Source organism: Phalangium opilio, unplaced genomic scaffold (assembly GCF_054372755.1).
Source record: "Phalangium opilio isolate 3A_F unplaced genomic scaffold, DU_Popi_V2 ptg000079l_1, whole genome shotgun sequence".
In the NCBI taxonomy this organism is placed as follows: domain Eukaryota; kingdom Metazoa; phylum Arthropoda; class Arachnida; order Opiliones; family Phalangiidae; genus Phalangium; species Phalangium opilio.
This window is the reverse complement of record NW_028324187.1, coordinates 5,070,692-5,088,264: the sequence shown is the minus strand read 5'-3', so window position 1 is coordinate 5,088,264 and position 17,573 is coordinate 5,070,692. Positions and strand designations below refer to the sequence as shown.

General features: G+C 35.6%; 4 protein-coding genes across 5 annotated transcripts; 2 read left to right on the top strand and 2 right to left on the bottom strand.

Moving 5' to 3' along the window:
- Positions 1-667: 667 nt before the first annotated feature.
- LOC149654329 (pleckstrin homology domain-containing family M member 1-like) lies at positions 668-5,764 on the top strand. Of its 2 annotated transcripts, none has more exons than XM_089845797.1 (4): positions 668-1,618; positions 1,852-2,384; positions 3,169-3,629; positions 3,683-5,764. In XM_089845797.1, the coding sequence occupies exons 1-4, from the start codon at positions 1,311-1,313 to the stop codon at positions 4,547-4,549; spliced, it is 2,169 nt and encodes a 722-aa protein (XP_089701923.1). In that variant the 5' UTR covers positions 668-1,310; the 3' UTR covers positions 4,550-5,764. The 2 variants fall into 2 exon arrangements, with proteins under 2 accessions (XP_089701923.1, XP_089701924.1); XM_089845798.1 differs by having other exon boundaries at positions 683-1,618; positions 3,695-5,764.
- A 41-nt stretch (positions 5,765-5,805) lies between these two features.
- LOC149654328 (mitochondrial fission process protein 1) lies at positions 5,806-6,748 on the bottom strand. Its single transcript, XM_089845800.1, has 3 exons — positions 6,553-6,748; positions 6,309-6,436; positions 5,806-6,196 (listed from the first exon to the last, which is right to left on the bottom strand). The coding sequence occupies exons 1-3, from the start codon at positions 6,629-6,631 to the stop codon at positions 5,900-5,902; spliced, it is 504 nt and encodes a 167-aa protein (XP_089701926.1). The 5' UTR covers positions 6,632-6,748; the 3' UTR covers positions 5,806-5,899.
- A 275-nt stretch (positions 6,749-7,023) lies between these two features.
- Positions 7,024-8,428, bottom strand: LOC149654327 (breast cancer metastasis-suppressor 1-like protein-A). Its single transcript, XM_089845799.1, has 6 exons — positions 8,036-8,428; positions 7,831-7,958; positions 7,575-7,751; positions 7,418-7,510; positions 7,266-7,339; positions 7,024-7,187 (listed from the first exon to the last, which is right to left on the bottom strand). The coding sequence occupies exons 1-6, from the start codon at positions 8,269-8,271 to the stop codon at positions 7,170-7,172; spliced, it is 726 nt and encodes a 241-aa protein (XP_089701925.1). The 5' UTR covers positions 8,272-8,428; the 3' UTR covers positions 7,024-7,169.
- Positions 8,429-8,810: 382 nt separating this feature from the next.
- Positions 8,811-17,334, top strand: LOC149654326 (protein phosphatase 1 regulatory subunit 21). The gene is made up of 20 exons (XM_089845783.1): positions 8,811-9,163; positions 9,236-9,454; positions 10,748-10,843; positions 10,925-11,089; positions 11,855-11,913; positions 11,982-12,076; positions 12,639-12,844; positions 13,418-13,519; positions 13,635-13,723; positions 13,813-13,949; positions 14,016-14,111; positions 15,435-15,562; positions 15,635-15,772; positions 15,832-15,924; positions 15,999-16,037; positions 16,105-16,167; positions 16,237-16,359; positions 16,787-16,885; positions 16,946-17,068; positions 17,128-17,334. The coding sequence occupies exons 1-20, from the start codon at positions 9,095-9,097 to the stop codon at positions 17,152-17,154; spliced, it is 2,166 nt and encodes a 721-aa protein (XP_089701909.1). The 5' UTR covers positions 8,811-9,094; the 3' UTR covers positions 17,155-17,334.
- Positions 17,335-17,573: the final 239 nt, after the last annotated feature.

Genomic DNA, 17,573 nt, shown 5'->3' with positions numbered 1-17,573 from the left:
TGGGAAATAAGGATATTTTTTAAACTAGTCCTTGGGACCAGTGACCCCTCTAGTCCCCGAAATAATTAACTGGTCTCCGGACTGGTCCCAGCCTTTGTTCTCCAATAGATTTGCAATTAATAAACTGGTCCCGAGGACCAGTAACCCCCACTTTTTGAATTAAAAAACTAGTCCAAGCAATTAATAAACTGGTTTTGGACCAGAGGAAGTGTGCTATTTCCCAGCCTGTATCCAAGCGCGCTTTGTTGCGTTTGCGTTATGAAGAACTTCGACCAAGGAAGATGGAGATAGGGAAGTTTGGTCAGTATAGGAATCTCTCTTCACGAAATGTAGCAGGTCACGTGACTTATATTCGGCGTTAGTTTGAACTGCGCAGGAAACCGGTAGTGCCGCCTATCCTCAACACGATGCGCGAGAAAAGTGCGGCGCGTGCGCACATGCACATCCACGCCGAAAACGGGATTTTTGGGCGACCGGAGTTATAGCGTTACACGAAACTTCCCTATCTCCATCTTCCTTGCTTCGACTGTCAAATGTCAATGTGTCATGACTCATTGCGTTTGGAAAGTTTTATGCGGCCTTTACACGCTCAATGTTTTGCACAAATTAAATGGGGGACATCTATAAAATTCATAATCTTATATTCCCAAGACTTTTCACCAATTGTGCAAATCAAAAGCCATCATGGTGTTGAAAGCCCAATATTAGAAAAATCCCTAAAGCTTAATTGGACAAATATATTGATTACATTCCACATGATTTATTCAATTATATTGAACATATTTTTGTCGACAAAAAAGTTGATGTTGAGTCCATAGACCGTGCACAATTTTATTGTCTAAACATCATATAAAGCGTCAAATACACAGAATTCGAATGCAAAATACTGTTCAATTATTTGAATAACATTTCGAAAAAAAAAAATCCAAAATTTACCGGAAATGATGTTCCATTATAACTAAAAAAATATTGTGGCATAATATTTGAACTTTGCAGTGCATAACGTTTTATTTATACTTTGCAACTTAATCAACGGGCCCCACGTTTTTTGCGCGTAGGTCGTGTTATCTTTTCTTTAAATTATTATCAGTAGTAAATGTTTATTTATGATGAATAATCAGTTCAACCTCGTGGTGTTCATTTATTGCAACAAAAAGTCAAAAACATTTTAATCTGCGACATCTGGTAATCATGTCACATTCACAACAAAACCCTGCATGGACAAAGGCTTAAGGAAATTTTATTGTTATTAATTATAAAAAGACTCTCATAATCTTTGAGCTAGTTAAAAAAAAGCCTTCTATTTAAAAATGTCTAATCTGTGGAAAAAAGCTACGTCTCCAACAAGCGTTGAAGACACAGCACGAACAATTTTAGCCAAGCATTACATTACTGATGAGCTACGTCGTGCTGTACGCGAACTACAGTTAAGCTTCATAGGCAAAAATATACCAATATGCCACGGAGAAGAAGTAGAAAGTTTGTGCCATTCTTTAGAAGCTATATTTATACACGGACTCAAAACGAAATTCTCGCGTAAAATGACAAATTTGTTCAATACAAGCAATTCTGATAGAATGCCTGATCCTGATTTTTGGCCAGTTGTTATGGTTTATAGGTAAGTATCCGCGTAAAATTAATGAAGAATTGTCATTAAAATCTTATTATTAATGATAAAAGGTGGAATTCATAAACGTCGGACGCAACGCAATTTAGTACAGGCAAAGGCAGGGCGTCGTGCGCAAACTTCCGTCTTTTGGCACGACGCCCTGCCTTTGCCTGTACTAAATTGCGTTGCGTCCGACGTTTATGAATTTCACCTTAAATCGACTACTTTTAATTACTTTTTAGCCACAAGCAAGTTTTATCACAAATATCCAACCTAAGTAACATAAATAGCGATGTTGGTAGATGCCGTTCGTGGATTAGAATCGCTTTGAATGATGGTTTATTAAAAAGTTACTTAGACTCGTTAATCATGGATAAATCCACGTTAAACTCTTACTACATTCAAAATGCTTATTTGAGCGACCCTGAACAACCATACATCATGAGAACGTTTATTGAAGGACTAGAAGTGTTTAAATTCCAGTTAACGTACAATTCTGTGTATTTGAACACATGGTCCCCCGAGCCTTTACTTTTATCTGGTATATGGAATCCCCCTGAATCTCCCGAACCAGTAATGCCAGCTGAAGACGCGGTAGAGTCTTTATCAAAGAGTTATAAGAAATCTGGAGGAAAAGTTAAAAAAAGTAAAAAAGTTGCTGTTCAAACACAAACTGGTAGCGTTTCAAAGACACGCGATTTACCGATAATGTCACAAACGCCCTGCGATGGTGCTACAACCACATCATCGTCTTTAAGCGAAACCATATCAATAGGTATCTACTTTAAAATCAAGTCCTGGCCAAAAACGCCATGTTTTGGTTTTAAGGCCCGTTCAGACGACACTCTTTTTCTCGCTACGCTCGCTGTGCTGAGCTCATCAGATTTTCTGGCTTCACCAGCCTCTAGAAAATGCACTGTTCACACGGCCAAAATTTTCTCATTCTTGATCTCGGCAAAGCGAGGAAAAAAGTTCGAATCTCTTGAAATTTTAGTAAGAGATATCGAAGGGTTATAAATTATCGTGCAAAGATTTAAAACGAATAGTTTTTTTCTTAAAAATTCTCTAGGTTAATAAATAGGTTTTGATTATGCATAAATAAAACTTTAATGCATTTTTTGAAAAACATCTAATCGTTTTAAAACTTTGCACGATAATTTTAAACCCTTCAATATACTTATCAGTAAAATTTCAAGGGATTCGAGCCAGTGAAACCAAAGAAAACACATTTCCACATAGAAGCAGACTACACAACAAAGAATGACGTCATTTCGGAAGCACTCTATTGGCTGTGCCGAGCAAAGAGAGAAAAAAAGTTGAATTTTTTCAACTTTTTTTCTCGCTTTGCCGAGATCAAGAATGAGAAAATTTCGGCCATGTGAACAGTGCATTTTCTAGAGGCTGGTGAAGCTAGAAAATCTGATGAGCTCAGCACAGCGAGCGTAGCGAGAAAAAGAGTGTCGTTTGAACGGGCCTTTACATCATTCTCTCTAGAATCAAAACATGGACCATTTCCACATGTAAACATCGCGATAAACTTATCTAAAATCTTCCATTAGAATCTTCTACATCATTATCGAGTTGCCCGATCGATTGTGAATCAAACAGTTTAGATGTTGAAACTAAGTCACAAAATGACATAGACGATTTAGGGTTTGGGGGATCATCAGATACTTACCACCAATATGGAGCGATGGCTTCGTCACCTCAGTGTGCACCTGGCTTTGACCATATGTTTGTTGACGTATCAGACACTACAATTATTGATTCGGATACTGACCCGAGTAAAAGACGTGATTCGGGATCAGGAAATAAGTTGGATGATGTTAAAAGTAGTTGGTCTTCGTGCGAAATCAATCCTGAAGCCAATAGCCCTGATTTTGATTCACAGAGTTATGACTCTATTTTTCAAAGTTACGCTAGAGATAAACCAGCTATTCATGTCTTAGCCGCAACACCGGAACTTGGTACAAATTACTTGAAAACGAAACCAGTTTGCCTGGATTTCAAGTCTGATATGGTAAGATTTTAACATAAGCAACGCTATGTTGTTCATTGAGCTTAATACTATAGTTGATTTATCAGGATTCAAGCAGCATCGGTAGCTCGACAACTCCCCCTGATTTTTCACCCGATCTATCTGACTTTGAAGTCATTCCCAAAACTTTTACTCTCAGTTCAAAGGACATGGATGAAAAAATGCAAGAACTACTATCCATTTTCTTAAAAATTTGTCCCGAACGAGGCTTGGATTCTCAAAACTATAAATGCCACGAATGTGGATGTCAAATTGGTATGATTTACGGTAACCCAAACCTTTGTACCTATGATGGTTATAATTATTGTAAAGATTGCCATCAAGGGGATGAATATTATGTACCATCGAGGGTTTTATATAATTGGGATTTTCGTAAGCATCCTATTAGTAAAAAAGCCAAGGAATTTTTACTTTTAATTAACGAAGAGCCCTTAATTGATATTCGTAAAGCAAACCCCCAATTATACACTGTTGTAAATGAACTAGTCGAAATTCAGCATTTACGCGGGCAGTTGGGTTTCCTACGTTCTTATCTGTTTACTTGTCGCGAAGAAGTCGCGGACGAGTTTCGTAAAATTTTATGGCCACGAGAGTATCTCTTCGAACACATTCATTCCTATTCCCTTTACGATTTGCTCCTAATTCCTAATGGCGCCTTAGCTCAGTCTTTGTCAAAGGCGATCGCGTTTGGTAAGAAACACGTGTTAAAGTGTGTATTATGCAGTCAGAAAGGTTTTATTTGCGAAGTTTGTAGCATTCCTAAGATTATTTATCCTTTCGAAACCGATACGACGTATCATTGCGAACAGTGTCTAGGTGTGTATCATAGGGGGTGTATGAATAGCTCTAAGCCTTGTCCAAAATGTCAACGAAGGCGACGACGTAAGGAATCTAAAGATTAAGGGCAATGGGATGGACTGATATTACAAGTTAGGGTTAGTTAATCCGGTAGTTAGGAAAGTTTTTAGGTATTTAGTGGATTATCGCAACTGGGCGATGACGTCACGTCAATTCATTTAATGCTAAAGGCCAAGGCTTAGGTGTTTGTTTCTATTAATTGTTATTTTGATAGTTTTAAGTTTAAATTTGTATGTGTAGGCATTGGTTAGGAAATTTAAGGGATTGTATTCAAAGTATTAAAATTTTGACGTGAAAAGATTTAAAACAAAGTATCGGAGCTAAGACTTGGCTTTATCGTTAAGGTCAAAGGTTAAACACAAAAAGATGGAAGACTGAAAAGGTTTTTGGTGGGGTTTTTAAGGATGTAATAATATAGTTTTAACTTTAATGTGTAGGCATAGGTTAAGAAATTAAAGGGTTTTATAGAAAGATTGCGTTCAAAGTATTAAAATTTTGACGTGAAAACATTTAAAATGAACTATAACTATCGGAGCTAAGCCTTAGCTTTATTGTTAAGGTCAAAGGTTAAACACACAAAGATGAAAGACTGAAAACGTTTTTTGGTGGGGTTTTAAGGATGTAGTAAATACCAAAGATATCACTAATGAATATTAGTTTATAATTACTGCGAGAGCGTGTCAGCTCACGTGATATCTATAAAACTTAAAAATTAGTAATTGAAGAGAATAGGTCGCACAATTTATCCAGGTTTGCATTTAGCCTATTTCGGACGGTACTTAAGTGGTACGTTTAGAAAGATAATGGTTCATATAGATCTTAGAATATTGCAGAGGCAATATTTTCAGAGAAAACTGGTCCCTTTGAAGGGTGCGACTAAATATTGTTTAATTTAGAAATACCAAAGAAATATATAATAGCGCGATTTGTTCAATAGTTTTTTTTTTTTTATTAATATTTAAAAGGATGGTATATGTGTAGGCGCAATATTTAGAAATATATATATTGTACCGATACACGTTTTAGCAATTTATTTTTTTACCGGAATGTGAATTTATTTTATTTTTGAAAAAAAAAAAAAAAAATAAGTTTCACAAATTCAAAATTTTTAATTTTCAAAAAACATTTTTATTACAAAAATTTCTAGTTTATCTATAAAAATTCTGGTAAAAGTTTAACAAATTTAAAATTGAGGGTTGAAACACTATCGATCCATGTACAAATACAATTACAAAATAAATCTGGTAAATTCAAAAACATTTAAACATTATACATGATTGGATAAATTAGGTTTAAAATATATTAATATTTCTTATCTAATTTTCAATTATTACACTTATTAAGTGTCTACATTATTTTCTATTTGGCTGTTTTCTACTATAGTTATATAGTATTTAACGGAGCTGAGGTAACCAAACTCTGAGTGATTTATCCATTAATAAATCAACAGAATGGTCAATAGGCTTAACAATGAATGGTATACAACCCAAGCCAATTGCGACTGTTGCCCATTTTGCCGTTACTGGCTTAAGTTTAGAGTATTTCTTAAAAAGGTACAGGGAAAGGGCGCAGGCACGGTTAATGGTAAAGCCTGGTATCACTACAGATGCTAGACTTTGCCATATTAACGTATCTAACGCTGAGGAAGCTAATTTTCCAAATTTATCTTTTGTCGAGCTTTCATCTAAAATCTGAAATAAATAGGCATAATTTTATTTTTGAACGCGCATTCTGGGGTTTTAGACCACGCTGTTTTAGAGTGGGGTTCTGAGGATGGTGTATTATGGGTTTTACGTTCTTTACCTTATTAGTTTTAACAACTTTGTCACCAGTATCAGCTAGAACATAAGCGGAAGCGACTGCGTAGCTTAAATGAACTACTTTAACTGGTACTAAGGCACGGAACGCCTCTCCTACTTCATTTGTATATCCTATTAAATTAAATTTAATTGTAAAATACTAACGTCAGAGGTCAAAAGGTCATGGCGACGTAATAATGTGGTTTTACACAAAGTTTTGATTTAAAACATAATCTTTTATTAAATACCTAATAGTCTGACAGGTGTATCTCGAAATATATCTATTTCTTTCGAATTTAAATTAATTTTAACATCATTTCCTCCCATAATTGTCAAAAACTAACCAGTTTTGACTTTTACATTAGCCGCCCCGTGGCCTGGCTTGAGCAGAATGTTTAGCAGACGTCTATGGAGGTCGTTTTCTTATTGGCGGGAACCGGAATGCGGGATTGGATTTGGCGCCGGAAGCAATCTGGCACTGGCAGGCAGTGGCAGCCAATCAGTGGTGGGGCCGTGACCAGTTAAACATAAGGAATATTTAGAAACTAATCGTGTGACATTTTTAATTTTCAATGATTCTGAATGCAAAATTATTTTTGAATATTTAAAATTATTTCTAAATAAAGTAGTTAGAAAATAACTTCTACGTTCCCCTTTTTGACTATTTCGCTTAGAATTAAAGAATAAACACGGAAGAAAAAGGCAGCCAAGGCTTAAAATACAAGACTACTCAGTACTCAGTTTATTTAAAAAATTAAAATATATGAATATTTACAATAATTTAAAATATGATCAACAATTTTATGATGATGATTGCGCGGAGAAATTAAACTTTGTAAATATATTTCTTCTTCAAGCTTTCAAGCTAGAATTCTGATGAACACTGAAAAACATGTTTTAAATCACTTCAAAATTAATATTTGAGGCTGCTAAATTGAAATTAAATTAATTGTTAATATACCTTTAGAGCTTTTCTAATTAGCGTCCAATCTTCCAGTATCTCATTTTCGTGAAGCATATAAACCACAAAGGGTCGTGAAATAAGAATTAAGGAAAAATGTAGGATAATTATTCACATGCATGTGACAAGGCTTAACGTATTTAAAAGGATATCAGAAACTGTAACTGGTTTTTTTCGTTTATCATTTGTAACCGATTCCGGACGTCTATCACGTTTTTTATAATTAACTTGTTCACTCCAAAGATCTGAAATATTTTAAATAACACATTAAATTTTCAGACAAATTAATTTCCATATTTGTTTAGTTACCGGATGTGATGTCAACGTTATTTCTATCCTCTTCCAATCTCCTAATTTTCTCCTCTAAGTCACTTTTAATCGAATCCCAAAGTAGAGCTTTTTCACTCTCAAAATTTTGAAACGATGCTAATTTTTCAGCTGTGTTTTTGTTTGTTATGTTAGCTAATTTATATTCTCTCAGAATACCTGTTTAATTAAATTAAATTAAATTGAACACGTTGTTAAGGCGCGAAATATAATTAAGAGCAACATATATATATTTTACCAGCAATCTCCGTTCTTATTCTCATATTAACTTGAAGCTCCTCTAAAGGTTGCAAATATTCTACCGCTCTCCCTGATCTAACTTCGTCTAGTTTTAGTTCAACTTGGTTTGCGCGTTCTCGATACAACCTTAAAGTCGAGAATAAAGCATTTACTTACCAATTTTGGAACTTATGGACCAGTGACATCATAAACTGTAAACTTACTGCTCTTTTAAGTGCATAAATTGCCTTTCCAAGTCTGCCATATCATCCATACATTCGGCTCTGCGTCGTTCACAATCCGCTTCATCCATTTCCGAACTATCATCATCGTCGTCATCATCATCATCAGATCCCGAAGATGAAGAATCATTGGAAGATTTTTCACTTTCCGGTGTTTCTTGATCCATATCTTCAACTTCACTATCGTTTGTATCGTCTTTTAAACCAATTCCAGGCATTTAACCGATAAACTTGATATACACTCTTATAAATTCTAAAATTAAACTCTAAAAACCGATTTTTAAGCCCTAATTTTGGGATTTCTAGGTCAAAATGTTACCATCCACGCCAATGCGCGCTGTACAAACAACAGTTGCAAAAGAAGCAGACTCTGTAGCAGACACGTTTTCTAAGAGGTCAAAAACTTGAAATGAGGGCCGGAAATAAGAAAAACTTCTTATAGGACATGTGTCCAGTGACCCCTCCTTTGACTGGAAAATTTATGGGACATTGTCCACTGGAGTGTGCAAAAATAGTGTTGCATCTTCATAGTCAAGCTATAAAAACATCGGAAAATTTATTGGTCAAAATGTCCAGTGACCCCCTTAGTTTTTAAAAAAATTATGGGACATTAAAACATTTTATTGCTTATTTCCGGCCCTGCTTGAAATTGGCGAAATGAAAAACAAAAAAGTAGTAGGTACGGCCGACCAGTATCAATAAATAACATTGAGGATTGATCAACTTCGACGTCTCTAAAGGCGTTTTGTTTGTACGTACCTCTATATCTGTTTGGTATCAAAGGTGTCTCTAATCAGTATCGTTGTTGTTTACTCCCCCTTATCAAGTTATTGGTCTTGTCAAATATGGTGGAAAATTGCTTGAAATGTTAACGCGAATTTTTAAATAGTTTACGTAATTCTAAATTAATATCATTAATGTTCTATTCAGTTTTTTTCGCTATAAAATAAGCCTGGCCAATGCTAGGAATATTACGGTAAGCCTTGGTCAAATTTGTACTTAAAACCGCAGAAGTACATAACTCAAAGTAAAAGTCATCAAATGGATAACTCGGGAAGTCCATCGGATTTTGCAACTAAATATCAGAAATTAGCTACTGAATACTCAAAGGTAAATAATAGGACATTGATTTGGCATTATAACTCTTGCTAATTATTAATTATGCTAATTAAATTATTGTAGCTTCGTACCCACACCTCAGTTCTGAAGAAAGCAGTTTCTGATGAACAATCTAAGAACACTGATCTTAAAGAATTGTTGAAAGAAAAGGATCAGATTGCTAGAAAATTGGAACAAGAGATAGAATGTCTGAATTTTCGAAACATGCAACTGACCAAGAGGGTGGGAGTTTTGCAGGAAGATCTGTTAACCGTTTCTGATGACAAGACTAAGAACAGAAAAGTAAGTCTACCTTCTTTTACTTGGGGTTTATTTTTAACCGATTTCTTTCAAAATTTGAACAAATATCAAGGAAACTAACCCAAATTAATTGGTCATAGTCATACGTTGCTAACTTAATTAGTTTAAGAGAAATTAACTACATTAATTAATGTTGTCGCCAATGTTATTTCTATGGGCCATAGGAACATATTTTTTTCTCTGAACTGTTTTGTTCAATCTCTACAAAATTTTGACCAAATTACCATTAGACTTATCCAAATTAATTGCTCATAGTCATAAGTTTCTAACTTAATTAGTTTAAGAGAAATTAACTACATAAATTAATGTTGGCGCCAATGCTATTTCTATGGGTCATAGAAAAATATTTTTTTTTCTGAACTGGTTTGTTCAATCTCTACAAACATTTGACCAAATATCCATTAGACTAATCCAAATTAATTGCTCATAGTCATAAGTTGCTAACTTAATTAGTTTAAGAGAAATTAACTTCATAAATAAATATTGTCGCCAAGGTTATTTCTATGGGCCATAGAAAATTATTTTTTTTTCTCTGAACTGGTTTGTTCAATGTCTACAACATTTTGACCAAATATCCATTAGACCTATACAAATTAATTTTTCATAGTCATAAGTTGCTAACTTAATTAGTTTAAGAGAAATTAACTACATTAATTAATATTGTCGCCAATGTTATTTCTATGGGCCATAGAAAAATATTTTTTTCTCTGAACTAGTTTGTTCAATCTCTACAAAAATTTGACCAAATATCCATTAGACTAATCCAAATTAATTGATCATAGTTATAAGTTACTAACTTAATTAGTTTAAGAGAAATTAACTACATTAATTAATGTTGTCGCCAATGTTATTTCTATGGGCCATAGAAAAATATTTTTTCTCTGAACTGGTTTGTTCAATCTCTACAAACATTTGACCAAATATCAAGGAAACTAACCCAAATTAATTTTTCATAGTCATACGTTGCTAACTTAATTAGTTTAAGAGAAATTAACTGCATTAATAAATATTGTCGCCAATGTTATTTCTATGGGCCATAGAAAAATATTTTTTTCTCTGAACTGGTTTGTTCAATGTCTACAAAATTTTGACCAAATATCAAGGAATTTAACCCAAATTAATTGCTCTTAGTCATTAGTTTCTAACTTAATTAGTTTAAGAGAAATTAACTACATTAATTTATATTGTCGCCAATGTTATTTCTATGGGCCATAGGAAAGTCCCAATTAAATTGTGCAAAATTTCGGTTAAACTTTTAGTAATCTAATTTTAAAGGTCAAAGGTCAGGCTTCACCTAAAGTTGAAGATAAGAGTATTTTAGACGAAGAGCTCCTTAATAGAATTGAAGAAAATGAAAAACTTCATCAACAGGTTAGATTCTTTGTGTTTGACTATTGTCACGAAATTAGTAATTTCGCGAGAGTCAAATATCAATGTTGTGGGGGTGGTTAGGTTTACAATACTGAAATGGAGCAACGTAAATTAGTCGAAGACCTTTCTAAAGAGTTAATCCAGCTCAAAGCTGAAGCTGCCCAACAGGAAGCCACGTGGAACGAAAACCTTAACGCCCGCGAACAAACCATACAGAAATTAGCCGAAGAACGTGCCAAAATTGAAGTGAGAATAATTTTACTTCGAAGACCCCCCTTAGACTAGTTTACCCCAATGAGATAGATAGAGTTACAATTCAAATCGGCTTACCGCGAAACACATTGCTTTTATCAAGCACGTTTATCAAAACATGACAGCGCCATCTGTGAGCCTCTAGCGGAACTAATTACAACTTTTACTCGCTTATTTTCAATCAGAAACATCGTTATGATTTTTATTTCATCTATTTATTAGATTAAAAAGGACTAAAGTTTTTATTATTTAACTCGCGTATTTTATTTAACACGTTTAAAAACAATCTTGACAACTTGTTACACAGATTATAGCAGCAGACGGTAATAAAAAAGTTCTTAGGGTGATTAATAGGTGGCGCCACCCGTATTTTATAAAGATTCATGCTCGACAAAAGGTGTATCGCGAAACGTCGATCTCGAGATTTCACGTTGTGACTCTAGGTTTAAAATATATATTCTATCTCATTGGTTTACCCATCAGGCTGGGAAATAGCACACTTCCTCTGGTCCAAAACCAGTTTATTAATTGCTTGGATTAGTTTTTTAATTCAAGAAGTGGGGGTTACTGGTCCTCGGGACCAGTTTATTAATTGCAAATCTATTGGAGAGCAAAGGCTGGGACCAGTCCGGAGACCAGTAAATTATTTCAGACACTAGGGGGTCACTGGTCCAAAGGACTAGTTTAAAAAATATCCTTATTTCCCAGCCTGTTACCCATGGGCTTCCATTGTCTAACTTGCGCGATTAACAAATTTAGATACGAATTAGAAATTTAGAAAAAGAACTAATGGAATGTAAAGAGCAAGAGACGATATGGTAAGTGTTAGTTTAGTTTATTTAATTTGCGTAATTAGGCCTAATTTAGACCAAATTTTCACGATAAGCCGCGAAGACTTAGATAAAGTTGAAACTGAGTTAGGGCAAAAACTCTCGTCTGTTCTAGTTATTGTAGAAGATAAACTGCCTTTCGTTGATTCTAGTAAGGCCAAATTAAATTAAAATTGGTATTTAAAGGGAGGGTAAAGTAGAAAATCAAGTGATTTTTTATCGGTTCTTCTACTAATTTTAAGACCAGTCTGCATAGTGAAACACTTCCGAATGATTTGAAAATTCAAATTAGGTTCAGGTTTTAAGGATAATTTTAAACAAGGACTTCCGACCAATCGCGTAACGCCCTGCCTTTTTGTTAACAAAATTCTCGTGGCACGTTCTATGTCTCGCGCCACGATTGTCACGTCGCGCGCCTAATTTTATCAAATCTCGTGATAAATTTCATTCGACACGGAGCATGCGTGCCACGAGAATTTTGTTAATAAAAAGGCAGGGCGTTACGCGATTGGTCGGCAGTCCTTGTTTCAAATTATCCTTAAAATCTGAACCTAATTTGAATTTTAAAATCATTCGGAGCTGGTATTTCCTGAATGTTTGACTATGCAGACTGGTCTTAAAATTAGTTGAAGAATCGATAAAAAAATCACTTGATTTTCCACTTCACCCTCCCTTTAAGTTCGGGTTTAATTGACGCTCTCTATTAAAAAAAGGAAATTCAAAATTAATGAGCTTGGAACCTCCCGTTTTTGTGTCCCATTATTGGAAAGATGTGATATCTTATTTATCCACTTTCGGACTAAATTTAACGGAACTTTTACGTAAATTATCCGATTTGCATATGTATATGGAACAGCAAATGCGGAATTTCTTAAAAAGTGGCCTTTCTTCTAAACTGCAATCGCATGTTTTGAGCAAAGTAACTTTAAAGAACCAATCATTGTTAAAGGGAGGGTGAAGTGGAAAATCAAGTGATTTTTCTTATCGATTCTTCTACTAATTATAAGACCAGTTTGCACAGTGAAACATTCAGGAAATACCAACTCCGAATGATTTTAAAATTCAAATTAGGTTCAGATTTTAAGGATAATTTTAAATAAGCCCCTCCGACCAATCGCGTAACGCCCTGCCTTTTTATTAACAAAATTCTCGTGGCACGCATGCTCCATGTCTCGCGCCACGATTGTCACGTCGCGCGCCAAATTTTATCAAATCTCGTGATAAATTTCATTCAACACGGAGCATGCGTGCCACGAGAATTTTGTTAATTAAAAGGCAGGGCGTTACGCGATTGGTCGGAGGGGCTTATTTAAAATTATCCTTAAAATCTGAACCTAATTTGAATTTTAAAATCATTCGGAAGTATTTCCTGAATGTTTCACTATGCAGACTGGTCTTATCATTCGCAGAAGAAACGATAAAAAATCACTTGATTTTCTACTTCACCCGCCCTTTAATTAGACAAACGAATTAACTTAATTTTATTAATTAGTTTATTGAATATCTTCACGAACATCCATCATATTTAAAGGAAATTGAACGAGCCTTTCACAATTTCCAATCAAGGCAACAAACCAATTCCACCCTTCTCTGGGTGCGTCTTTTTTTTCTAAAATTAGTTTTAATTAACAAATTTAATTTGTTCTTTAAAATTAATCTCTTTCTTTCTTTATTTCTTTCTTTCTTTCTTTCTCTCTCTCTATCTTCAGTCAGACGCGTTTAAATCAACTTTTCTCGTCAGTTGCGTTTCACGTTACGTCTCTTACCTCGAAAAACTCCTACCTTATATTTTAATCAGGTAGGGGAATTAAAAACCACGTTAACGATTTTAATTAGCGAATTTAGTTAATCGCTTCTCGATTAGGTGTTTAGTAATAATCGTTATAGTTTGCAGATGAAACGGCAAATGGCCGAAAACATTCCTAGATTATCTGATTCTTTACGTTCCTTAGAAAAATTAACTGTTCAAATTGTCAGAGTTTTCGCGCGGGTCGAACGATGGTTACTACTCCTGACTAATTACAGTTAGTTAATTTAAATGCTAATTTACTTTAATTGTATCGGAGATAAGTTCGGTTTATTTATTTTAGCGTATTTACTAACCGACGGTAGAATTACTGACAGTTTAAATTATGTCTTTGAGAAACTTATTGCGTCTGTTCAATTTTTATTGGAAACATTTGATGGTAATTAATATTTGGAGTTTCTTAACCAAGGATGATAGGGGGGAGGATTCGAAATCTGAGAGAAATAGGCGCGCGCGCTAACTGTGGAACAGTTCAGGTCCGGTGGGACGTTAGAAATGGGGGAGGAATACTCGGGGAACAATGGCGGGCAGTCTACTTCAGACGAATCACGTAGACCGCCCGCCATTTTTCCGAGTATTCTTTCCCCATTTGTAACGTCCCATCGGACCTGAACTGTTCCACACACGCCTTTTCTCTCATATTTCGAAATAGGCGCGCTAACTGTGGAACAGTTCAGGTCCGGTGGGGCGTTAGAAATTGGGGAGGAATACTCGGGAACAATGGCGGGCAGTCTACTTCAGACGAATCACGTAGACCGCCCGCCATTTTTCCGAGTATTTCTACCCCATTTCTAGCGTCCCATCAAACCTGAACTGTTCCACACACGCCTTTTCTCTCATATTTTGAAATAGGCACGCTAACTGTGGAACAGTTCAGGTCCGGTGCGACGTTAGAAATTGGGGAGGAATACTCGGGAACAATGGCGGGTGGTCTACTTCAGACGAGTCACGTAGACCGCCCGCCATTTTTCCGAGTATTTCTACCCCATTTCTAGCGTCCCATCAAACCTGAACTGTTCCACACACGCCTTTTCTCTCATATTTCGAAATAGGCGCGCTAACTGTGGAACAGTTCAGGTCCGGTGGGACGTTAGAAATGGGGGAGGAATACTCGGGAACAATGGCGGGCAGTCTACTTCAGACGAATCACGTAGACCGCCCGCCATTTTTCCGCGTATTTCCACCCCATTTCTAACGTCCCATCGGACCTGAACTGTTCCACACACGCCTTTTCTCTCATATTTCGAAATAGGCGCGCTAACTGTGGAACAGTTCAGGTCCGGTGGGACGTTAGAAATTGGGGAGGAATACTCGGGAACAATGGCGGGTGGTCTACTTCAGACGAGTCACGTAGACCGCCCGCCATTTTTCCGAGTATTTCTACCCCATTTCTAGCGTCCCATCAAACCTGAACTGTTCCACACACGCCTTTTCTCTCATATTTTGAAATAGGCACGCTAACTGTGGAACAGTTCAGGTCCGGTGCGACGTTAGAAATTGGGGAGGAATACTCGGGAACAATGGCGGGCAGTCTACTTCAGACGAATCACGTAGACCGCCCGCCATTTTTCCGAGTATTTCTACCCCATTTCTAACGTCCCACCGGACCTGAACTGTTCCACACACGCCTTTTCTCTCTCCCTCCATTATCCTTATCTTAACGATCGAATTAACGATTTTAACGGGCTACCTTTGACCTTAGAGGTCAGAAAACAATTTAGTTTAAAAATAGCCGTTGAGCACGAACTTCCAACTGTTGATACGGCAACTAAGAATACGGATGAATGTTTATTATCGTGTCTTGTTTCTATCGTCAATATTCTTCATAAGGTAAACGAATTAATTCTTCGTTTGTTAATGGCGGAATTAAGACTTTTTCGCGATTCGCATTAACTTTTGTAGTTGCTATCGGATCTTCCAAAGGAAAATATATTCAACCCTAAAAAATTATTTGGTCCATTACGGAAAACCGCATCGGTTAATGGAGCCGTTACCGGATTTAGAATTAGAGCTAAAAAATATATAACTAATTTAGACGAGGTATGAAGGTCATAAGGTCATTTGATTCTTAAGATTATTAATTATCGGGAAATTTAAAGGAACCACCGAAAGAAGTCCCTTATTGTTTAGCGATTAAAAATCAAGAGTCGATTAAATACTTTACCGAAAACCAGGATCTTATTAGACATCAAGTAATACAGAAATACTTCGTTTTTCACGCGTGACGTCATAATGACGTATGTCTCTCTCTCTCGTTTCGATTTAGTTACATGCTTTGGAAACTAAGGTCACCAAACTTGAACAAGTATAGATTAGTACTTAATTTAAAATTAAACCACCGTTAATTAACTTAATTTTAATTTGGCATTAAGGAAAAGGAACATTGGATGTTAGAATGTCAGTTACTTCAAACTAAACAAAAACGTGAAATGAAGGTACCGCCCCCGAAATTATAATAAATAAATTGTTTTAATTAATATTAATTAATTAATTGATTAAAACAGTTCGAAGCGAATAAGGACGAAGTTAATGAATCTGATTTAGAAACTTGCGTCAGAGAACACATACAAACTTTAGTTATCAAACTTCAATTAGCCGATACAAAAGCTCTAGCCTTTCAAAGTGAGGTTAGTAAGGCTCTTAATGACGGTTATGTATTATCAAGAAGTGATATCTAGTTTATTAGGGAGAAGGTAATGTATAAGATGCCTAAGTATTCGCCGCGCGCCATAGTCCCAGTTCCCCCTTTCAAAATACAAGGGGGGGGGGGACGTAAAAGGAGGCCGCGCTATTTCGCTGCCTCTCCTCAGTCGGAAAATATGATTGTAATTTTCGTCATTCGGGTAGACGCGCTGACGCGAGTTTTAAAGAACCAATGAGATGCATGCTGGTTGTAATTTTAGAGGCGGCGGGGATTAACTCCGGACCTACTATACGTTTGAACTGGAGATAAAGCTGGTATAAATGTGGGGCGAATTTATACCTTCTCCCTAATAAACTAGATATCACTTCTTGGTATTATTTAACGTAATTAATTTAATTGTAATTATTTAGTGTACAGCTATTTATCAAAAATTAAAAATCACGGAGGAACAATGCGCAATTTACGTGAAAGAATTAGCTGACGCGAAAAACAGTATTTCAGAATTAAAAGTAATTAAGTTTAATTTTAACTCATTAACGTCTAGCGTTGTTAATTAAAATTATTTTAAGACTAAATTGGAGTCGACGATTAACGGTTACGAAGATCAATTAAGTTCCATGACGGAACATTTATCCATCATGAATGATAAACTCACAACACAAAAAGAAGAAATTGATTCCTTGAGACATTCGGTAATTTATTTTAAGTAATTAACTAATTTTTAAAATTTATGTATTTTAAAATGTTTCAGAATGTTAAGAAATCGAAAAGTAAGTGAAATGGTCACGTGACTGTAAAGGGGTGAAAGAAAAATAATTATAAGGGACCAATTTTTGATTAAGCTAGTTAATTAAATTAATTATTATAACCAAAAATTTCTAACAATTTTTTTTTGTTAATTGGCAACTACAAACAAAGTATAAGCCAAAAGTTTGATTAAAAACTAAAAGCACTCTGATGAGAGTAGTTTTCTTTCGTAGTGTAGCAACTCATCCATCTCAGGGTAGGTCTGATCTGAAATTTTAAGGAAAGGTAAGTTAAACCTCACTTTCTAAGCCTTGCCAAGTCTTGGTTAATTCAAAGATGATGGGGGGTAGGATGCCTAATCTGAGGTAAATCGGCATGCTAACTGTGGAACGACTTAGGTGCGGTCGGACGCTAGAAATGGGGGAGGAATACTCGGAAAAATGGCGGACG

Coding starts and splice junctions, on each gene's coding strand:
- LOC149654329 (XM_089845797.1), top strand. CDS start 1,311: ATGTCTAATCTGTGGAAAAAAGCTACGTCTCCAACAAGCGTTGAAGAC. Junction 2,385..3,168: donor AAGCGAAACCATATCAATAG/GTATCTACTTTA, acceptor ATCTTCCATTAG/AATCTTCTACATCATTATCG. Junction 3,630..3,682: donor TGGATTTCAAGTCTGATATG/GTAAGATTTTAA, acceptor TTAATACTATAG/TTGATTTATCAGGATTCAAG.
- LOC149654328 (XM_089845800.1), bottom strand. CDS start 6,631: ATGGGAGGAAATGATGTTAAAATTAATTTAAATTCGAAAGAAATAGAT. Junction 6,437..6,552: donor TACACCTGTCAGACTATTAG/GTATTTAATAAA, acceptor TTAATTTAATAG/GATATACAAATGAAGTAGGA. Junction 6,197..6,308: donor AAGTTGTTAAAACTAATAAG/GTAAAGAACGTA, acceptor TATTTATTTCAG/ATTTTAGATGAAAGCTCGAC.
- LOC149654327 (XM_089845799.1), bottom strand. CDS start 8,271: ATGCCTGGAATTGGTTTAAAAGACGATACAAACGATAGTGAAGTTGAA. Junction 7,511..7,574: donor TAACGTTGACATCACATCCG/GTAACTAAACAA, acceptor AAAATATTTCAG/ATCTTTGGAGTGAACAAGTT. Junction 7,340..7,417: donor AAAACCAGTTACAGTTTCTG/ATATCCTTTTAA, acceptor TTCTTATTTCAC/GACCCTTTGTGGTTTATATG.
- LOC149654326 (XM_089845783.1), top strand. CDS start 9,095: ATGGATAACTCGGGAAGTCCATCGGATTTTGCAACTAAATATCAGAAA. Junction 10,844..10,924: donor ATGAAAAACTTCATCAACAG/GTTAGATTCTTT, acceptor GGGGGTGGTTAG/GTTTACAATACTGAAATGGA. Junction 16,360..16,786: donor CTCTAGCCTTTCAAAGTGAG/GTTAGTAAGGCT, acceptor GTAATTATTTAG/TGTACAGCTATTTATCAAAA.